Below are 17,734 nucleotides of genomic sequence, written 5' to 3'. Positions count from 1 at the left end.
ATGGCGAGTGTTGAAGCATATTCTCCATCGCCCAGCGCAATGCTTCTATCTCAGAATGCAATGTTGATTCACATCGAGTGAAGTTCCGAGTACCCATAAGTTGTATGTTCTCCCCGCTATCCATCCAAGCCCATCCGCATCCACTGAAGCTATCGGAAGCTGTCCATGATCCATCCAGGAGGCAAATATTACCCAAGCTTAAGACTTGGTTTTCCTCATTGTTGTTGTCTTGCACTACCGGTGGTATCAACTCGTTTGCACTAAACCAGGCTTGGCATTCGCTTTCTGCATATCGGACTAGCTCCAAAGGATCTCTGTCTATTCCCCTGAAGAACTTATCATTGCGAGCCTTCCATATATACCATATTATCCAGGGATAAGGATCCCTGTCTTGGAAGCTATGATATTCTTTTTTCTCCAGAATAGATAGTCCATGTTTGTATAGACACTTGACGCTGGAAATATGCCTGGGCTTGTAGGAGTTGTCGATAAAGACCATGCTTGCAGAGCAGGAGGGCATTCAAATATAGCATGAGTTACAGATTCTTCTGCCTCCCCACACCTCGGGCAGTAGTTATCACACCGCATATTTCTTCTTACTAAATTTCTCGTTACTGCCACCTGACCCGTTATCACTTGCCATATTAAATGACATATCTTCCTAGGCGCTTTCAACTTCCAAGCAAAGGCTTGAAGTATAGTGATACTTGGTTCCAGTATCAGCGTTTCCTCATCTAGCTTCAGCAGATTTTGAGCAACCCAATATCCAGACTTAACTGTGTATTGTCCATTCCTCGTGTATTCCCAGCAGAAAGAATCCTGACGATGAGTAGAGCTTATGGCCATACTGCGAATAAGTGGTATATCACCAGGATGGACATAGTTCTCTAACGTCCCTTCCTCCCATTCCTTCGAGTCCTGGTTAATGAGATCACTAACTCTCATGTTCGGGTTCATCACAGGCGCTACAGGTATAGCTGGTCTAGCAGGTCTTGTTGGGATCCATGGATCCTCCCACACCCTAACTTCATAGCCAGAATGAATCTTCTGTCTGATCCCCAGGAATAGTAGTTTCCGTGAGGCGGAGATGCTTGTCCACACATATGATGGATATGTCAAGTTGTTAAAAGTTGTAAAATGATCATATTAAATAACAAATACAAGTGCTACATGCAATATGCTCTTTTGATGTTTTAATAAATACTCCATCTGTTTCTAAATAATGTATGTTTTAGATTTTTCACAATTTAACTTTCAATGCATGAATTTTTAAAAGTATAACAATTTCCCATAAATTTAAACCAATAGCAATTCAATAAATTCAAAATTGTCAATTAACATTTCTTGAAGTATACAATTCATTATTAAAAATACATACAAAATCTAAAACATTAATCTTTTAGAAATAAGTAAAAAGTGCTAGAACATGCATTATTTAGAAATCGAGGGAGTAAAAATTTATACCAAGAAAAATAATCCAAATATATCCGATTAGATCACACAATTTCATTAACACTGATATGCAAGTTCCTTTAAAATAGACAGTAATTAGTAGTTTAACTATAATTTTATTTTAATTACCTGTTTGTTTTTATACCTAATTTACCCATATTTGATTTGTTAACAAAGACAATAATCACGAAAATGCTATTATTAATTTTTTTTTAATATTATGATTTTTCTAATGACATGCTTATTTTGTTCACGTGTTATGTAGGCACTTATTTTCTTTGACGATAAACTTATTTCTAAATTTATAGACTTAAAAAAAAAATTTACAGATCTTTTATAACAAATTTTTCACGTTTGACCATAGATTTATAAAAAAAAATTATAGATTTAATTAGGAATCAGCAGATTTAATTTTTAGCCAAAAAATTACTTAATTCAAACAGATTTATATAGGATTTGATAGATTTGTTATTGTTTAGGCCACATATTTACTTATTTTTAACAGATTTAATTAAGTTTTGACTGATTTATTATTCTTTAACTATAAATTTACTTAATTTTAACAGATTTAGTTAGGATTTGATAGATTTGTCACAAATTTAATTATGATTAACATATTTGTTTATTCTTTGGCCCCAAATTTTTTAAATTCCACTTAACCAGCATGGTTATTGCAAACCGGATTAAACTATTTAATTTTGAAATTATCTTGTATACCAGTGTTTAAATTGATTTAAACCAAAACCTTCAAAACTGACAAATAATTTGAATAAAAGTCATTTAAACCAATTTAATTAACTAAAACAAAACTTTTACAAAAACCACCCATCAAGCGATCGTCTTGTTCTACATTTCGTTCTCCCCTTAACATAAATTCTGCTTCTTTTTCGCTCATGGTGCAAATAAAAATTGTTGGAGATCAAGGATATTTGAGAAAAAAACAAATGGTTATTGCGGTCACTGGATATTTGAAAAAAAAAACAAAGGGTAATTCTCCTAAATAGATCATTTTCAAGTTTTGATCATAAAAATAGACCAAAAGGAAAAAAATGACCAAAATGCTTCATTTAATAGGTAAAAAGACCTTAATACCCTAGATATATAAAAAAATAAAAACAATAAAAATAAAAAAATTTAAAAAAATAATTGTTTTTATAGTTTTAGATTATATGTTTTCAAATGCGAACTTTTTTCTAAAAAAATTGTTTATAATTTGTTTCGAATTTTTTTTATTTTTTTTCAAATTTTCTTTTTGTAATTCGAAAATACTTTTTGAAACTATTTTTAAAATTTTTATTTTAAAATTTTTAATATTTATTTTTTATTTTATAAAATTTAAATCTCAATCCCAAATCCACACTCCTCAACTCTAAACCCTAAGGTTTGAATTAGTTAACTCTAGGGGTATAAGTGTATATTTACCTCTTTAATGAAACATTTTGGTCATTTTGATTCTTACGGTCTATATTTGTGACATAAACTTTTTTAGTGCTATCCTATTGTATTTCTCAAAAACAAATGGCTATTTGGTGTTCATTATGGATATCCCTTTAACATAAATTAATTTCCTCTTGCATTATGTTCATCTTCTACTCCTAACTTGGCTTATTACGAATTCAGTAATCAGTACTTTCTTCTGAACCAAAATTATATAGAAAAGCTGATTCGATGTTTAATGGTTTCCAATAAATGAAAAGAGCATATTGTACCATATGTATTTATGAATGTGTGATAATGACACTGTTATGCTCAAAGGAATAAACATGGAAACAAGAACATGACACTGGGGAAAAGGATTTAATCCCCGGCGAAATCAAATCATACAGCTTTTCAGCTTTTCGATGGAACCCTAGCTTTTGATTTTGAATGAAGTGTTCTTTGTCTTTTTAACAATTATTTATTTATATAAAATGTAACATTACAAATAGGATAATAAATATGCAACCAACTGCAAATTTGAAAGAAAAAAATACTATACTAAACAATTAATACATAAAATAAAATCAAATTCGAAGAAGTTTTCTTCTGAACTATCTTCTTCAAGAATAGAATATTTCAATGCGGTCACATTCATCAATCATACATTCGATCAAATTCTTGAAACCTTAAATTCTAAATAAAATCTAATTCCTATAATATTATATACCTTAAAACATAAAAATTAAAGTTCATAGTTTAATCCTATAATAATCGAATTCCAAGCTTTTCTTTACAACTTCCTTTGTTATATAACATTTGCCAAACTTCAGTTTAGATCAATAGATATCCATCGATTAACAATCCAATATAATGATTCTCTTAAAAACAATAAAGATTGGACCTACCAATTTTTAATGATTCGAAAAACATCGTCAAACAACAACAAAATTATTCCTCAAATCTTGTTTATTTCACATTCTATCCAAGACGATTTCCATTACAATTGTTTCCAAAGCAAAGCGGTCAGAATAAGTTCTTTACCATTTGAATCTGGTTTCAACATAGATATATTGATTGTTTTGTTGTAGATCATGGACAAGAATTCCATGCCGGAAATAACAACAATGAATTGGGAGATGAAGTGGTCAATATCCAAAACACTGTGAGTGATTCTGTATTTTTCTCAGTTAAAGAGAAAATAAAAACACAAAGAAATAGTTTCAAAATAAAATCTGGAGATGCCATTATGAAACCAAACTCGTCTTTAGAAGACAGAGTAAACACTCTTGGATAAAATTACAGAAAAAAGAATCAGATGAAAGTTATAGTTATCATTTTTACAGTGTTCTCTGTTTTCATCGATATATCACGAAAGAAATTTATTATCTTTTGTTTTTAAAGGTTTTTTATTTTATTAATGAAATAAATATAAAATGACAGTAACATAGTAAATTGAACTATTATGAGTATTTGGTCTTTATCTACCTAAAATAAGATGCAATGATAGCATATAATTAAACTACTAATTATCTAAAAAATATAAGTTAATCTGGGTAATTTTCTCTTAACATAATTATCTAGACAATACAGTGACATCTATAGAAGGGACGGTTTACCAAGAACATTTGCCTTCCTATTTGAAATATGAGAGACAAACTTCAAAAATATCAAATTTAGTAACAACAATAACTATATCCAACTGAATATTATGAAATTTCGTATTTGGAGTTCCGGCTAAGCTTGAAAAGAGCATGATTGAATTGTTATTCTTTGAATTTAACTTTGAATTTTTTTAAGAAAAAACAGTTTGGATGACAAAAACTTCCATTGATAATGTCCACTGAGCAAAGAGGAGCGTCCAAAAAAATTGAGAGTTTTGATTATTCTTTTGAATTTAATTGTGAATGCTTTAAGAAAAGCATATTGGATGGCAAGAACTTCAGCTGATAGTGTCGATTAAACAAAGAAGATAATCCAAGAGGGTTGGTAGGTCTGATTACTCTTTTGTATCCAATCGTGAATGATTTAAGAAAAGCTGATTAAATGACAAAATTTCAACTGACAGTATCGATTGAAAAAAGGGTATTGTCGAAGAGAACTGGGAGTTTCAGTTAAAAATGATATTGAGACAAAGATTCTATGTAATCAAATCCAATTTCTCAGCTATTGGCTGATATCTTTTTTTTTTGAATGAATGTAAAATTTATTCAATCAAAACATTTGTACATCAAGCAGTGGTGGAACCAAAAACTTTTTGTACTGGGGTCAGAAAAAAAAATAAAAACATAATGTTTAAATGACCAAAAAACTGTAAATGTACTCTACGCTCACTCATAGTTTGAAACTTTTTTATAACAGTTTCATTGGTTACATCTTCAAATATTTCTTTTTCAGTAAAACAAATGATACAATCACTTAGAAACTGATCACAGATGCGATTTCGTAATACTGTCTTGACGGTCTTTATTCCTGAAAAACATCTCTCAACGGTTGCAGTAGCAACATGCAAAATCAAAGATAACTTCAAAAGCCTGTACACCAAAGTTTGAGAAAGAAGTTTCTTGGTTTCTACCATTAACCACGATAGATCTCCAAGATGTTTCAAATTAGCAAACCTTTCATATCCTCGTACACTATCAATATAAATGTCAAGTTGCTGTTTAAGTGATATGCACTCCACAACACTAAAATCCTCAGGATAGAATTTATCCAGTCTCAATAACTTTTCTTTATCAAACTCACAGAATGAAGCAGTATGACTTAAAGTTGATGTGCAAACGAGTAACTCAGAGTTTGCCTCGTTAAAGTGACCATTATACTCTTGAAGCTCCATATCCATTACTGTATAAAAACAATTGACTTGATAATGATGCAAGTTGGTAATGTTGATTTTTTTTTGCTTGGCTTCCTTGGATCGATGAAATCGTCTTCCATGTTGAGAATACCAGTGTCATGTTTCTCACAAAAATCTGAAACATCATTCACAAAAGAATCCCAGCCGTCATCTCTGAACATTGTAGTTGTCACTTAGTGGTTTCTACTAATGAGACAGCATTTAGGATGTCTTGATCTTTTAGTTACAAGGCCAGTGGCAAGTTCTCTTTGAATCCAAAAATATGCAACATCAAATGTAGGTAGAATACACAATCAAAAGTATGGAAATATTTTAGAAGATCATTTGCTTGACTTCGCTGGGTAAGATCATCACCTTCATCCTCGACGTACACAAGCATCTCATCCACAGAAGAAAACATCTCAACTAACCGCAACAACATTTTATAATGAGAACCCCAACGTGTACTTCCTGGTCTTGGAAGAGAAGACTCATGATTCAGTCCTTTTCCAGTCTTGATTTCACCATTTCTTATTCCCTTTTCAATTATATCCTGCTTAATTTCTCGCATCTTATCTTTCCTTTTACAAGAAGCTGCAACCACATTCACTAACAAAAATATCTTTTCAAAGAAATTTCTAACTTCAGAATGTTTCTTCGCGACAGAAACAACTACCAATTGTAGTTGGTGAGCAAAATAGTGTACATAGTATGCCGAACTGTTTTCTTTTGAAAGCAGTGCTCTCAGACCATTAAATTCACCTCTCAGATTTCATGTTCCATCATAGCCTTGTTCTCTCATCGTTTTTGGACTCAGCCTATATTTATCAATCAATGAATCAATTCCAGATTTCAAAGATAAAGAACATGTATCCTTCACATGGATAAGACCAACAAATATTTTTTGACCATACCATGTTTATCGACAAAGCTAAAAACTATAGCCATTTGCTTTTTCATAGAACAATCAGCTGATTCATCCACCAATGAAGCAAACACATCATTGTCCATCTCTTGAACTATGGAATTAATTACTTCTTCCGAAAAGCAATTAACAATATATTTTTGAATAGAATGAGATACCATTTGATTATTTCCAGAGCATTCTTCAGCACAACCTTGGTTACATCTTCATTTTGTGCAGCAGTATATTTCACTAACTCCAAAAAATTTCCTTTGCTGCTAGAATCGGCTGTCTCATCATGAGAACAAAACGGTAATCCTTGTTTCAGTAAGTATCTAGCAGCATCGACTGAAGCATTTAGTCGGATATGATACTCTCTTTTTTTACAACATCGGTTTGCTTTTGAAAAGCATGTTTGATTGACTAGCCTTGTCTCATCAAATCTTCACACTTCTTCTTGGCTATGTTGTGAAAGCTATTTATCACACCTACATGGCCAGCCAATCTGTCAGACTTATTCCAACTATCAAATCCCTCTGTGGCAAATCCAACACTTCCACTTTTTTCTCGTTGATGAATAAATAACAAAAGAAACAATATGCATTTTTTTCTTGACACTGTATTCTAACTAATCACCATACTAATCAAACCAAAAATGATTAAACCGTCTTAATGCACCTGAGATAACTCTTTGATTAAAACTATGCCCACGAGGTTCACAAATTCCTCTAGTCAAGTACTTGCGTCCCACCTCATCTATTTTATTATGATCATATGACATCAAGTGTCACTGTTTTTTAGACTTAATACAAAGAATAAACATGAAACTTCTTCTTCATCATGTATTTACTCTAGTCTTGTTCCAAACCAAGTGATAAGCCATTCTTCAAGATACTTATGCCCCCTGCCCCTTTACCAACAAAAGTTTGAGTCGAATTGTTTTGTCCACAAACTTGACTATACAACTCACTGGCTTTGATTGTTCACCATGTCTACGAATGTTCCTCTCTCTCCAAATAGCATGGATATTGGCTGATATCTTTACAAAATCTATTCTTCAACATCCATAGTTTACTACAATTTGCGTTTCAAACTCAATGAGTTTTCGTCCGACACGAGTTTAAATAGATGTATCAATGATATTGAGATAAAAAAAAAATATATGCAGTTAGATGCTTCCCTCGGACTTCACTCTAGGATAATATTTCTTTTATATTCTCTTTCATTAGAAATCTTAGTGATTTTTTAAAAAAATTAGTGTCAAACACATTGCCTATTGGAATAAGTGAATAATTATCAACTTTTAATATTTTATCATGGTAACTTTTTTTTCATATTGCAGCATCCACGTAGTCAACACTTTATTGATTGGGCTCTAATGGACCTTTCAAACAATACTTTGTATGGACAAGATCTCTAAGTAGGTTTGCATTGTGTAGAGCCCAAATTAAGGCTTCAATGTTCTACTTTAGGCTTTTATTATGGATTTCTACAAGAACTTTTTAGGGAAGCTCTTTTGTCCAACTGTGTCGTTCCATGATAATTTTAAGGTAAATCCATTTCCCCGAGTCCGAACTAGAATTCCCCAACTCAAAACTTGATAAATAGTAAAAAATGTTGGTTCTTGAAAAATAGCTTAAAGCAATACTCAAAAACGCCTTTTCAATGTAAACGGGGAAAAAGTCACAAGAGGCAGGCCCAAAAATACTAAGAGCCCACAACTATATATCCAAATCACTGGGACATACATACATCATAACAACTACCAAACATTTCTTACACCACCAAGTTATCTCTAATTTTTTATCGGAAACTCCAAACCGACATTTAAAATCAAACACACCGTTACAAAAGGCCCACCATCGGTTAAACTCAAAAATACCACCCGGTTGTAGGCTATATACTTTACCGGTAAAACTAACATTACCCGAGTGATGATTGTCTCTGCCATTGCCATATCTCTTTAACCATTTACTTTGCTTGAAGATGTTTTGTTGAATGATCGTGTACTTGTGCGTTGCTTGCAGGGCAGGCAAACTCTGAAGAAGAGAAAACCACGTCGTTTCATTATGGTCCTTACACAGAGCTCATGTTCCTTTTCCCCTTGACAGACACAGAGTTCATCTTATCAAGCCTCCACTCGTCTCTTAGCCTGGCGATGAAGTTGTCGGCTTTCGTGTTAACGTCCGGGCTTGGACAGAACCCCGTCCCGGCGGCACCACCACTATTTACGGCGGCGTTGTTTTCCTCTCCGCCCTCAGATTGTGTGAGTTCTAGACCCCAGCCAACATCAATCACTTCTCGCTCAGGGGAGCTACATCTTGAGCTCTGATTGCTCCGTATCTTCGCGAAATCACCACTCACCACGAATTTTAGCGGCGGAACGCGGAAAGGAGGCGGCGGAGGTGGAGGTGGCGTGGTTTGGATTAACGGAGATCCTTGGTAGCTCTCTTCGTTGAAACTTGTCGGTTTCGTCGGACGCGGAGGTCTACCGGATTTCACTCTCCGCGGTGGTGTCTGAGGAGCCAACTTTGTCATCCTCGGCGGCGGAGGTGGCGGCGGCGCCGGGATGGAGTGAATCTTTTTGCTCTTAACTCCCTTCTTGAACAATCCGTAAAACACTGACTGTGACGATCGTGGCGGAGGAGGTGGTGGAGGTGGAGGCGGAGACGGTGGCGGAATTGACGATCGGTATTGCGGTGGTTCCGCCTCCACCACCACCGGAGATTCAGTTCCTTCTTTTCTCTTATGTTTCTGAAGCTTCTTCTTCCTCTTTCCTTGGTTATACAGTGAAGCAAACACCATTTTAATCTCTTTCGCCGCATTGCTTTTTCTCCGCTGAAGAGTCCTCGGTGGCGTGGCGGTTACAAGCGGAGGCGGTGGAGGAGGTGGAGGCGGAGGTGGTGACGGCGGAGGCCGTAACGTTCGTTTAAATCTTGAATCAGAAGTAGTGTCACTGCGTCTTGGCTTTTCGTGCGTATCTCTGTTTCTGACGGAACGATGAGTCCTTCTCGGTTTCTGCACAACTTCAGCCGGAGGTGGAGGATTAGGTGGTGGTTCCGGTGGTTGTTGCGGCGGAGAAGACGGTCTTACCACGAACTTATCAACATGAATCTCCTTAGGCTCAGATTCTTGTATTTCAGTTTTAAAGCGACTCTGAGGTTGTTCGTCAATCACCACCGTTGAATGCGATCGGTACTTGTCGATTTCGAAATCATCGTAGAACCGGAACGGTCGGTCATCACTTCTTCTGAGAACTCCGTTTCTCAGGTCAGGATACGACGTACTGCTACGCCTCAACGGTACGGTTCCGGTAACCGGTAAACTATGCGAGAAACTCCGGCTACTAAAGCTCTCGTAGATCTTTAGCCTATCAGCGTCATACACGTCATCAAACCACTCGTGCGAAACCGCCGGCGAGGAAGAGATTGTAGTCTCTTCACCGGCGATCACTTCGCCGCTTGCGACAGCTGCTACTTCTTCTTCTTGGCCATGTGAAGACGGAGAAGATCCGTCGTCGTTTCGTCTGGCGAGTACGCCGCAGAGAATCGCGAAAACTACTAAAACCACGTTGATCGAGTCCCATCCTCTCTTCACCGTAGCTGGCTGAAGAATCTGGGTTGTGACCGAGAGGAACGGAGGGACGACAAAGGTCGTAAACAGAAGAAACATAGCTGCTGAAATCACTCCGATCATCGCTGGAACTATAATCGTCGGAATTTGAGATCGTCGGCGAGTGTATCCAGTAGATTCGAACTGCGGCCAGATCAGCGGCGGTTGATCGCCGTTCATCTCCATAGTCAGAATATTGAGGGAGAGAGAGAGAAGAGAGAGGCTTGTCGATTCTATTACAGAACATTAATGAGTAAGCAGCGTATATATAGTGTCTTAATATGTGGCGGAGAGATTAACAACGATAGTAATAGTACTATTAATTAAGTACGTTATTAAACTCAATTATAGGGGAAAATACAACTCTGATTAAAGACTATAATCATACGGACACGGAAAGGAATTGTTGTCATTGTATTGAACAATGTCGCGCCAAAGAACCTGTTAAAAAAATTATTAGGCTCGGTTTAAATCATTGAGTTGGAAGTTTCCTCGAATTACTTCACTTAAATTCATAATCAATCACTTTTTCAACTATACAAAAAACCCCGAAAAACTTTTAAAACTATTATATAAAAATTAGAATTCTCTTGTGATAAATTTAAGATAAATTAATTATACCTAAAAACTAAAGAAACATTTTTTGTATGTTAACCGGAGTTGTATTATGGTTTAATAATAGTTAGTCAAATGATTTATTTTTAATGATTGATAAATTATCTCCATTTAAAAACTGTTGAGGATGTTGCCATTAAGGCCCGTCTTGGATAACCCTTGATTACAAGCAACGTTGAGTCGTCGAAAAAAAAACATTATTGCTTACCAAACGTACATCAATCATGCAAGCAATGCATAATCGAACATATGTTTTTGGGTAAAAAGATCGAACATATGTTGACATAACAAATTAAATATTGTTAAGCTGGATAGCATTTCAACACACGATTTCTACCATATGCCACGAGATTTACTTAGCTACTAAAAAGTTCCAGATTAACACGGCCTAGCATTCTTAAATGATATTTTTCAGGAGACTAAAAACATCTTTATCTACCTTCCATAATTTACTCTAAAAATAAAGTGGAAAATAGAATATGAACAAAACAAATAAAAATCAAGTATTTTTATTTATTTTTTGTTCATATTTCATTTTTCATTCTATTTTTGGAATAAATTACGGAGTAGCGACGAAGATGTCCTAAGAAGTTTATGTATCGGAATCGGATCTCTTGGATTTGTATCGAATGTGATAAAATTAATATCCAAATCTCGGGTTTCTATTTACAAAATTACAAAGCTGATTTGTTCGAAGTCGTGTTTTTGTTATTTTTTAACCATTGACAAATATTTTATTTTTATTTTCCTAAAAATGTCCCGGCACAGATCTTATACGACAGTGGTCGGTTCATGAAGACATAAAAAAGACATAATGTCAAACTTCACATTCAAATCTGGAAGAAAAGAGGTATTAAATAGGAGTTAAAAAAGTTTGTCTAAAGTTATTGGGTCCTCTTTTGGACGTAAATAATGATGTGAAACTGTATAAACCATGATTGCAAATGCACTAGCTACAGTACTAATGTATATGCAAAACATATTTTCATCGCTATCGTACTAGGAAAATATTAGTCATCCTACTCAGCTTGAAAATTTTATCGCTTCAATCGGTAATATACCATCAAGGCAAAATATATTATCAACTTTTTTTTTATCATCTTTCGACGTATTACTAATGAATTTTATGTTTACAATAGTGAGCATTTGCTACAGAGATCCTGTGTTTTTAATTTTGAAAGTACGATATTTGCTTGTACTAGAATAGGCCACGAATAGTTATAAACTTTGTACATATAAATTTGGAAAATAACTTTAGAGGATGCTCTGTTGATGGAAATAATTGGAGCGTGGTTATCATCATTGTAAAGTGTTTACTTACCCTTTTCTCGCTAGACCCCAACCCAAACCTCCGCAACTTTTGTCAAGCTGTCTCCCGTTTAAACATATATTTTTTTCAGTTATTTGTTAGTAAAAAGAAGCAAAATTTTACAATTTACACACAAGTTTTCCCCTATTTACACTATGATTAAGCTTTTGCCACATGAGTTACTTCTTAAGAAGTCAAAGAAAAATGATGAAAGTTTATTCGTAGGAATTGTTTTAGACTTTCAGCTTTACATATTATTTTTCTTCCTTATCGTCGGTGCGTGATCGCATATGTTATTAATCAATCGTACACACAACTTAATAAAAACTATGGATACAAAACAACAACTTTATTCACTACAAACAAAAAATCCAAATAAATACGTTGTATATAGCTCTAAGCAAAGTTGTTGATCTGAAAATTCAAGAATTCGCTAAAAAAAGTAGCGAGTTTCAACTTTAAACTACATTATTTATATATACTTTCTTTTATATATTTTCATAGATAAATGGTTATTATACTCTTAGCTTTATACTAGTGATAGATCAAGCGATATTGAAAGCAGATGTCCATTGGTAGCGCATTATAGATCTTATATACACCATAGTTTCTTCATTTATTTGCTACAATATTTCCACATTCGATAAGTGGAAGTAGCAATAAAGTTGAAGAAAAAATATAACCAAATAAAAAGTTGAAGAAAAAGAGAAGGGGACCAGCATCCAATCCCAGCCCTTTAAACTCATCTTTAATTTCTTATAAACCCTTTTAATGCTTTTGTAGTTTAGTATATTATGAATACTTCAAATTAAAAGTGTGTTATAAACAACATTTTCAGCCTAATATAACACATAAGCGAATTAATAAACTAAACCCTGATTTCGGGTTGTGTAACGTTCCACCTTATCGATAATGTGTTGTACACTCGACCACCACCATTTCCAGGTTTATTTTATAATATTGTTTTGGAACATATAAACGCTTTAAGAAAGCAATCACGTTTTGAAAAAAAAAAAAACAGAGAGTAATCAAATGTGTGTTCCAAAAACAAAATCAAATGTAATAACATATACGTAATTTTTTTTTGTAAATTATTTACGTAACATTTTGACGTTATCCCAAAACAAAAGTATAACATAAAATGATTATAAGTTAAACAACACATGCACGGAATTTTAAATTTTGACCATCCTAGAATTATGGCCATCGCCACCAGCTTTTGGTCTGTGAAAAAAAGAAATGATTTCGATTTTTTGAAATTTGGCTCTCATCTTTCTTATTCAGTGTCCCACTAGTAAACCTAAAGACCAAAGAAAAAAAGTAAGCATCAACTAAATTCATATAAAACCATTTACCAAAGAAAAGGAGTATATAGCGATTTACGTAGGAAAAAAATACATTACAATATAAGAGAATCGGTTTCGGGAGAATCATATAAGGTTTCTCTAATATCTCATAAATTAATCAACGTGGGTAAAAAAGTTAGTAAAAGAAAAAGTGAATATCAAAAAGTTTGTCGTGCGACCTAAAGATGGTTGAGCCATCATGAATCATGTAACATAAACTACTATCAACATGATTGTCTCAAGAAGAGTTTATCATGTTCCTTTGTATGTTGCTGCGATCCACTTCATTTTGTTATCGCTCGACTAATCACAACGTTTAGTTGTAAAAAGTATTTATATCATTATTTTATATAACAATTTTTTTTCTTTTTTATGATTGGCGAAACTAGAATATTGTAATAAAAAATATATAGCATATGAACATCGGAATTATAGGTCCGACATTGCAAACTATAGCAGTTTCATTGTTCGTTTGTGGATTCAGTCAACACATGAAATTAAAGGAACCACCTACTATTGCTAGTAATCCGATTTCAAAACACAATTTCCGCTTAAAAAGGGTAACATAGACCGAACAGTTGGAATTTTATGTTTCTGTTTTGTGGTTGTTGCTAAATATACGGTAATACATAATTATTTTTTCTTGTAATAGAAAACAAAGTGTGAGTAATTAAATAATTGGACACAGATGGACATGAATCTGGAGTTTAGGTACAGAGATATCTGTATTCTGGTCTGGAAACGAGCCACACGAAAGAAATATACATAATTAAAAAGAAAAAAAAAAAAAAAGAAGAAGAGAAAGAGACAGGCTGTGAAAAGGAGTCGCTAGGTGAGTCGGAAGTATCGTTTAAGTTTCTTCAAACAGCTATCTTCCAGGATCAGATACACAGCCTGTCTCTCCACACGTGCGATTTACACATCTAATCGTATTACATTACATAGTATACTAGTATAATTTAACTAAAGCTCTGAATGATTCGTGTTTCAATTATTTACTATTAATAAAATGGAAGAGAGATCCACACGTTTGTCGTGGCATTAACCTGTTGGGAGCTTTTAGCGATGAGAATAATCGAATCAATCAACCTTTGTCGATAAGTACAAAGATATCTCAACCCCGTACCTATCGTTGGAAACATCTCTCCGTTAAACACTCTAATAAAAGCAATTCATGCCGTCTTCTGAGGTTTTGAATGTGCGTATGAGAACAGCTTCGAGTTTAGTCCACTAGCTTACTACTGGAAAACGTTAACCGATATTAAAACATTGAAGTAGAACTTATTAAATTGTTAAAATTAATAGTATAAATATACATAGATTCCCAAATTGTTTTTTTTTTTTTAATTCTATCAAATTCTTGCTAAATTATCTAAAGTTTCTAAAATCTCTTATCCGGCCCGGACTGAGAATAAAATCACAGAAACAGAAATTTATATCATTTGTTCGTTTTTCTTTTCTCTTTTCTCTTCTTTGTATACAAACTCTATAAGCTGTGAACAAGAAATGATACACAACTTAAGAAACAAAGATTGTGGTAAACTCATGGGTTTATGTGAATGTACATCAAGTTCCGCTACTATTCCTTTGATGAGCATGGAACTTATAAGAATGTGCACTTACATCTCAAAGATAGTAAAACCAACGGAAAGCAAAAACCACAAGTAACACAAGAGAACATCCCATCGCCTGCATCAGTATAACATTGAATCTTCAGACTATAGATTATCTCTAACCACAATTAATACGCATACACACACGAGTACTTACAGTGATTGCGGAAGCAGCAAGACCAGCTCTTTCTCTAGGATCTCTGCGGTAGTAGTTCCCGAAGTAAAGAAAGGTAGCATAGTACCACAAAGGTGGGAACACAAAACCTAGTAGAAAGCTGTCGATTATCAAAAAGAAGAAATCAGCATTGGTCTTAAGACCGATAATATACGGAATAAACAAGAGAGTTATATACTCACGAGAACCATCCGATTCCACAACCAAAGCAAGGAAGAGGTTTGTCAAATACTCCTGTTTCCATGTCTTCTGCAACTTTTACAGCCGTATATCTTCTTTTCCCACAACCCATAGCATCTATCGAAACAGAGATATATAGTATCTCTTAGTTCATGGTCAGAACCGAGATGGTTGTTACACGAATGCTTCGTATTTCACATTATCTTAGATAGTAATAACAATAATGGTGAACATAATAAACTAGCAGGACCTCTACTGCTCTACAACATGACAAGACCAGGCACCAAGACGGCAATAATACTTGTAAAGTGGTTGTGGTACTAACCTTTAAGTGTATAGTAATAACGAGCAGCTGGTTTCATGAGCTTGGCATGGCTATCAGCAATGAATTTTACCAGCTCGGCTCTACCATTTCCTGATACAGATTTAGTATCTGCAACGATGAAGATGCAATATTTACTTGCACATCTATGGGTGAACTCGTAATAAATCGAAAAGAAATTAAAAAAAAAAAAAAAAAAAAAAAAAAAAAAACTAAAGCAATTGCGGAATTAGAAACATACTTTCGTCCATGCTTTATAGCTATCTTGCTTGAGATCAGATCTTCGATTTTTCCCGGCGTTGACAAAGATACCGCCTGAAATTCAAAAGCAGCTAGATATCAGTTCCAAGATATATAGATTTTTCAAGACCAAGTATGCAACAAAAAACTCGCGCTATAACTTTGAAATCAATTACCCGTCTCAATCAAACAAACTCTTAGATACAGAGTTCATCAGATACCGGAAAATTGCTCTGGGAATGAAAAATGAAACAATAGATCAAAAAGATAAGTAGAAAACTCACCAAGGAGAATCTCGTGAGAAATTTTTCGAGATGAATCTTGTAACTAAACCAATCTGAAACCGATTAGTCAGAGGAGAATCGTGTCTCTTCCGCTTCTTCTTCTGTCTTGTTCAACTTTGTCGGCGCTTTAAATGGCGTGCAAAATACTTTCAAAGTAAATACTCTTTAACCAATCAATCAGCTTTTTCTTTTTAAACACACAACATAAAATGATGTTTTTATCTTGGATTAATTCTTTGCGAACGGAGGAATGGCGTATGAAACGCGATTCCACAAATATTTTATCAATCAATAAAATATTGTTGAATGAAAAAATGCAAATTTACATTTTTGCTAACAAAAACATTAAGAGAAATTTTATTAAGTGAAAAATTGAGTTTTAATAGATTATGGCCAAGAATTTTACAAAATCAGCTCTTTCATATTATTAAATTATACACTAATACTATCTTAAATTTTATAATACACAGGGATAATTTTTTTAATGATAAATAATTATGTTGTAAATAAAGTAATAATATAATTTGTATATTATTAAATGTCAATCTAGTATTAAAAGGTATTGAAAGATAAGCTAGATATTTATAATAAGAACAAAAATATTTTTAAATAAATTTTAGTTATTTTCACATTTTGTAATAGTTAATTTCATTATTGATATTTTTTTTATTATAACGAATTGAATACCATATAAAATATTTTAATATGTATTCTACCATTCTGCAAATTTTAAAAAAATTTCGCGGTTTAATTAATTTTTTTCGCAATTTAACTATTTTTTTGCGATTCCGCGATGGTTAACGATCTGAACCGTCGAGATTTTTCTCAAAATGTGTGGGATCCAAAAATCCCCTTATACATTAAAAGAGAAGTCACTTTAGTGATTTCTGCTGAGGTGGCACTCATATAGAGCTTCTCAGGAAAAATGTTATAATTCTATTGGCTGGTTTTTTTGAATTTTTCTTTTTCATTTATTTTAATCAATCCCTTATGTAGACAAGCCCAAAACTATTGTCGATTTCGTTAAGCCCATATATAGCTAGGGGATAATAATTATCGATTTAGTTTAGTCTTGGGTACCTGTTCGGGTTCGGGTCTGGTATTTCGGATTTTCGGGTATTTTGGTATAGAGGTGTAGAACCCGTTCGGGTATTTCTGTACTTCGGGTCGGGTTCGGATATTTTTAGTTCGGATTCGGTTATTTCGAATCTGGTTCTGATATTTAGATTTTGAAAAAAAAAATTTAAATTTTCATTTCTCAAGTTTCTTATATTTAAAAATATAACTTTCAGTTAACTAATTTTTTTTATTTTTAATAGATTGAATAGTTAATAGATTTGGACATAACATTTTAAAACTAAAAAAACATTAATTTAGTTATTTTTTAAAAATTTCGGATGTAACTTTTTGTTAATTTTTTAAATAAAAAA

The 17,734-nt window shown here is 33.5% G+C and overlaps 3 protein-coding genes and 1 pseudogene across 4 annotated transcripts; all 4 read right to left on the bottom strand.

Annotated features, from left to right (window-relative positions):
* Window positions 1-366: 366 nt before the first annotated feature.
* On the bottom strand, window positions 367-6,480 carry LOC106315002. Its single transcript, XM_013752785.1, has 5 exons — window positions 6,467-6,480; window positions 6,369-6,376; window positions 6,114-6,298; window positions 5,295-5,698; window positions 367-1,090 (listed from the first exon to the last, which is right to left on the bottom strand). The coding sequence occupies exons 1-5, from the start codon at window positions 6,478-6,480 to the stop codon at window positions 367-369; spliced, it is 1,335 nt and encodes a 444-aa protein (XP_013608239.1).
* Window positions 6,477-7,598, bottom strand: LOC106315001 (annotated as a pseudogene).
* Window positions 7,599-8,244: 646 nt separating this feature from the next.
* On the bottom strand, window positions 8,245-10,454 carry LOC106312880 (formin-like protein 13). The gene has a single exon (XM_013750562.1). It carries the CDS (start codon window positions 10,404-10,406, stop codon window positions 8,685-8,687), a length of 1,722 nt encoding a protein of 573 aa, XP_013606016.1. The 5' UTR covers window positions 10,407-10,454; the 3' UTR covers window positions 8,245-8,684.
* Window positions 10,455-14,290: 3,836 nt separating this feature from the next.
* LOC106316072 lies at window positions 14,291-16,550 on the bottom strand. 2 transcript variants are annotated; one of them, XM_013753935.1, is made up of 7 exons: window positions 16,305-16,550; window positions 16,022-16,095; window positions 15,784-15,891; window positions 15,461-15,575; window positions 15,261-15,378; window positions 15,114-15,179; window positions 14,291-14,731 (listed from the first exon to the last, which is right to left on the bottom strand). In XM_013753935.1, the coding sequence occupies exons 2-6, from the start codon at window positions 16,029-16,031 to the stop codon at window positions 15,117-15,119; spliced, it is 414 nt and encodes a 137-aa protein (XP_013609389.1). In that variant the 5' UTR covers window positions 16,032-16,095; window positions 16,305-16,550; the 3' UTR covers window positions 14,291-14,731; window positions 15,114-15,116. The 2 variants fall into 2 exon arrangements, with proteins under 2 accessions (XP_013609389.1, XP_013609388.1); XM_013753934.1 differs by lacking the exon at window positions 14,291-14,731 and having other exon boundaries at window positions 14,903-15,179.
* Window positions 16,551-17,734: the final 1,184 nt, after the last annotated feature.

Source organism: Brassica oleracea, chromosome C9, assembly GCF_000695525.1.
Source record: "Brassica oleracea var. oleracea cultivar TO1000 chromosome C9, BOL, whole genome shotgun sequence".
NCBI classification, from domain to species: Eukaryota; Viridiplantae; Streptophyta; class Magnoliopsida; order Brassicales; family Brassicaceae; genus Brassica; species Brassica oleracea.
The sequence above is the reverse complement of the archived record's forward strand: the minus strand, read 5'-3'. Positions and strand labels throughout refer to the sequence as shown.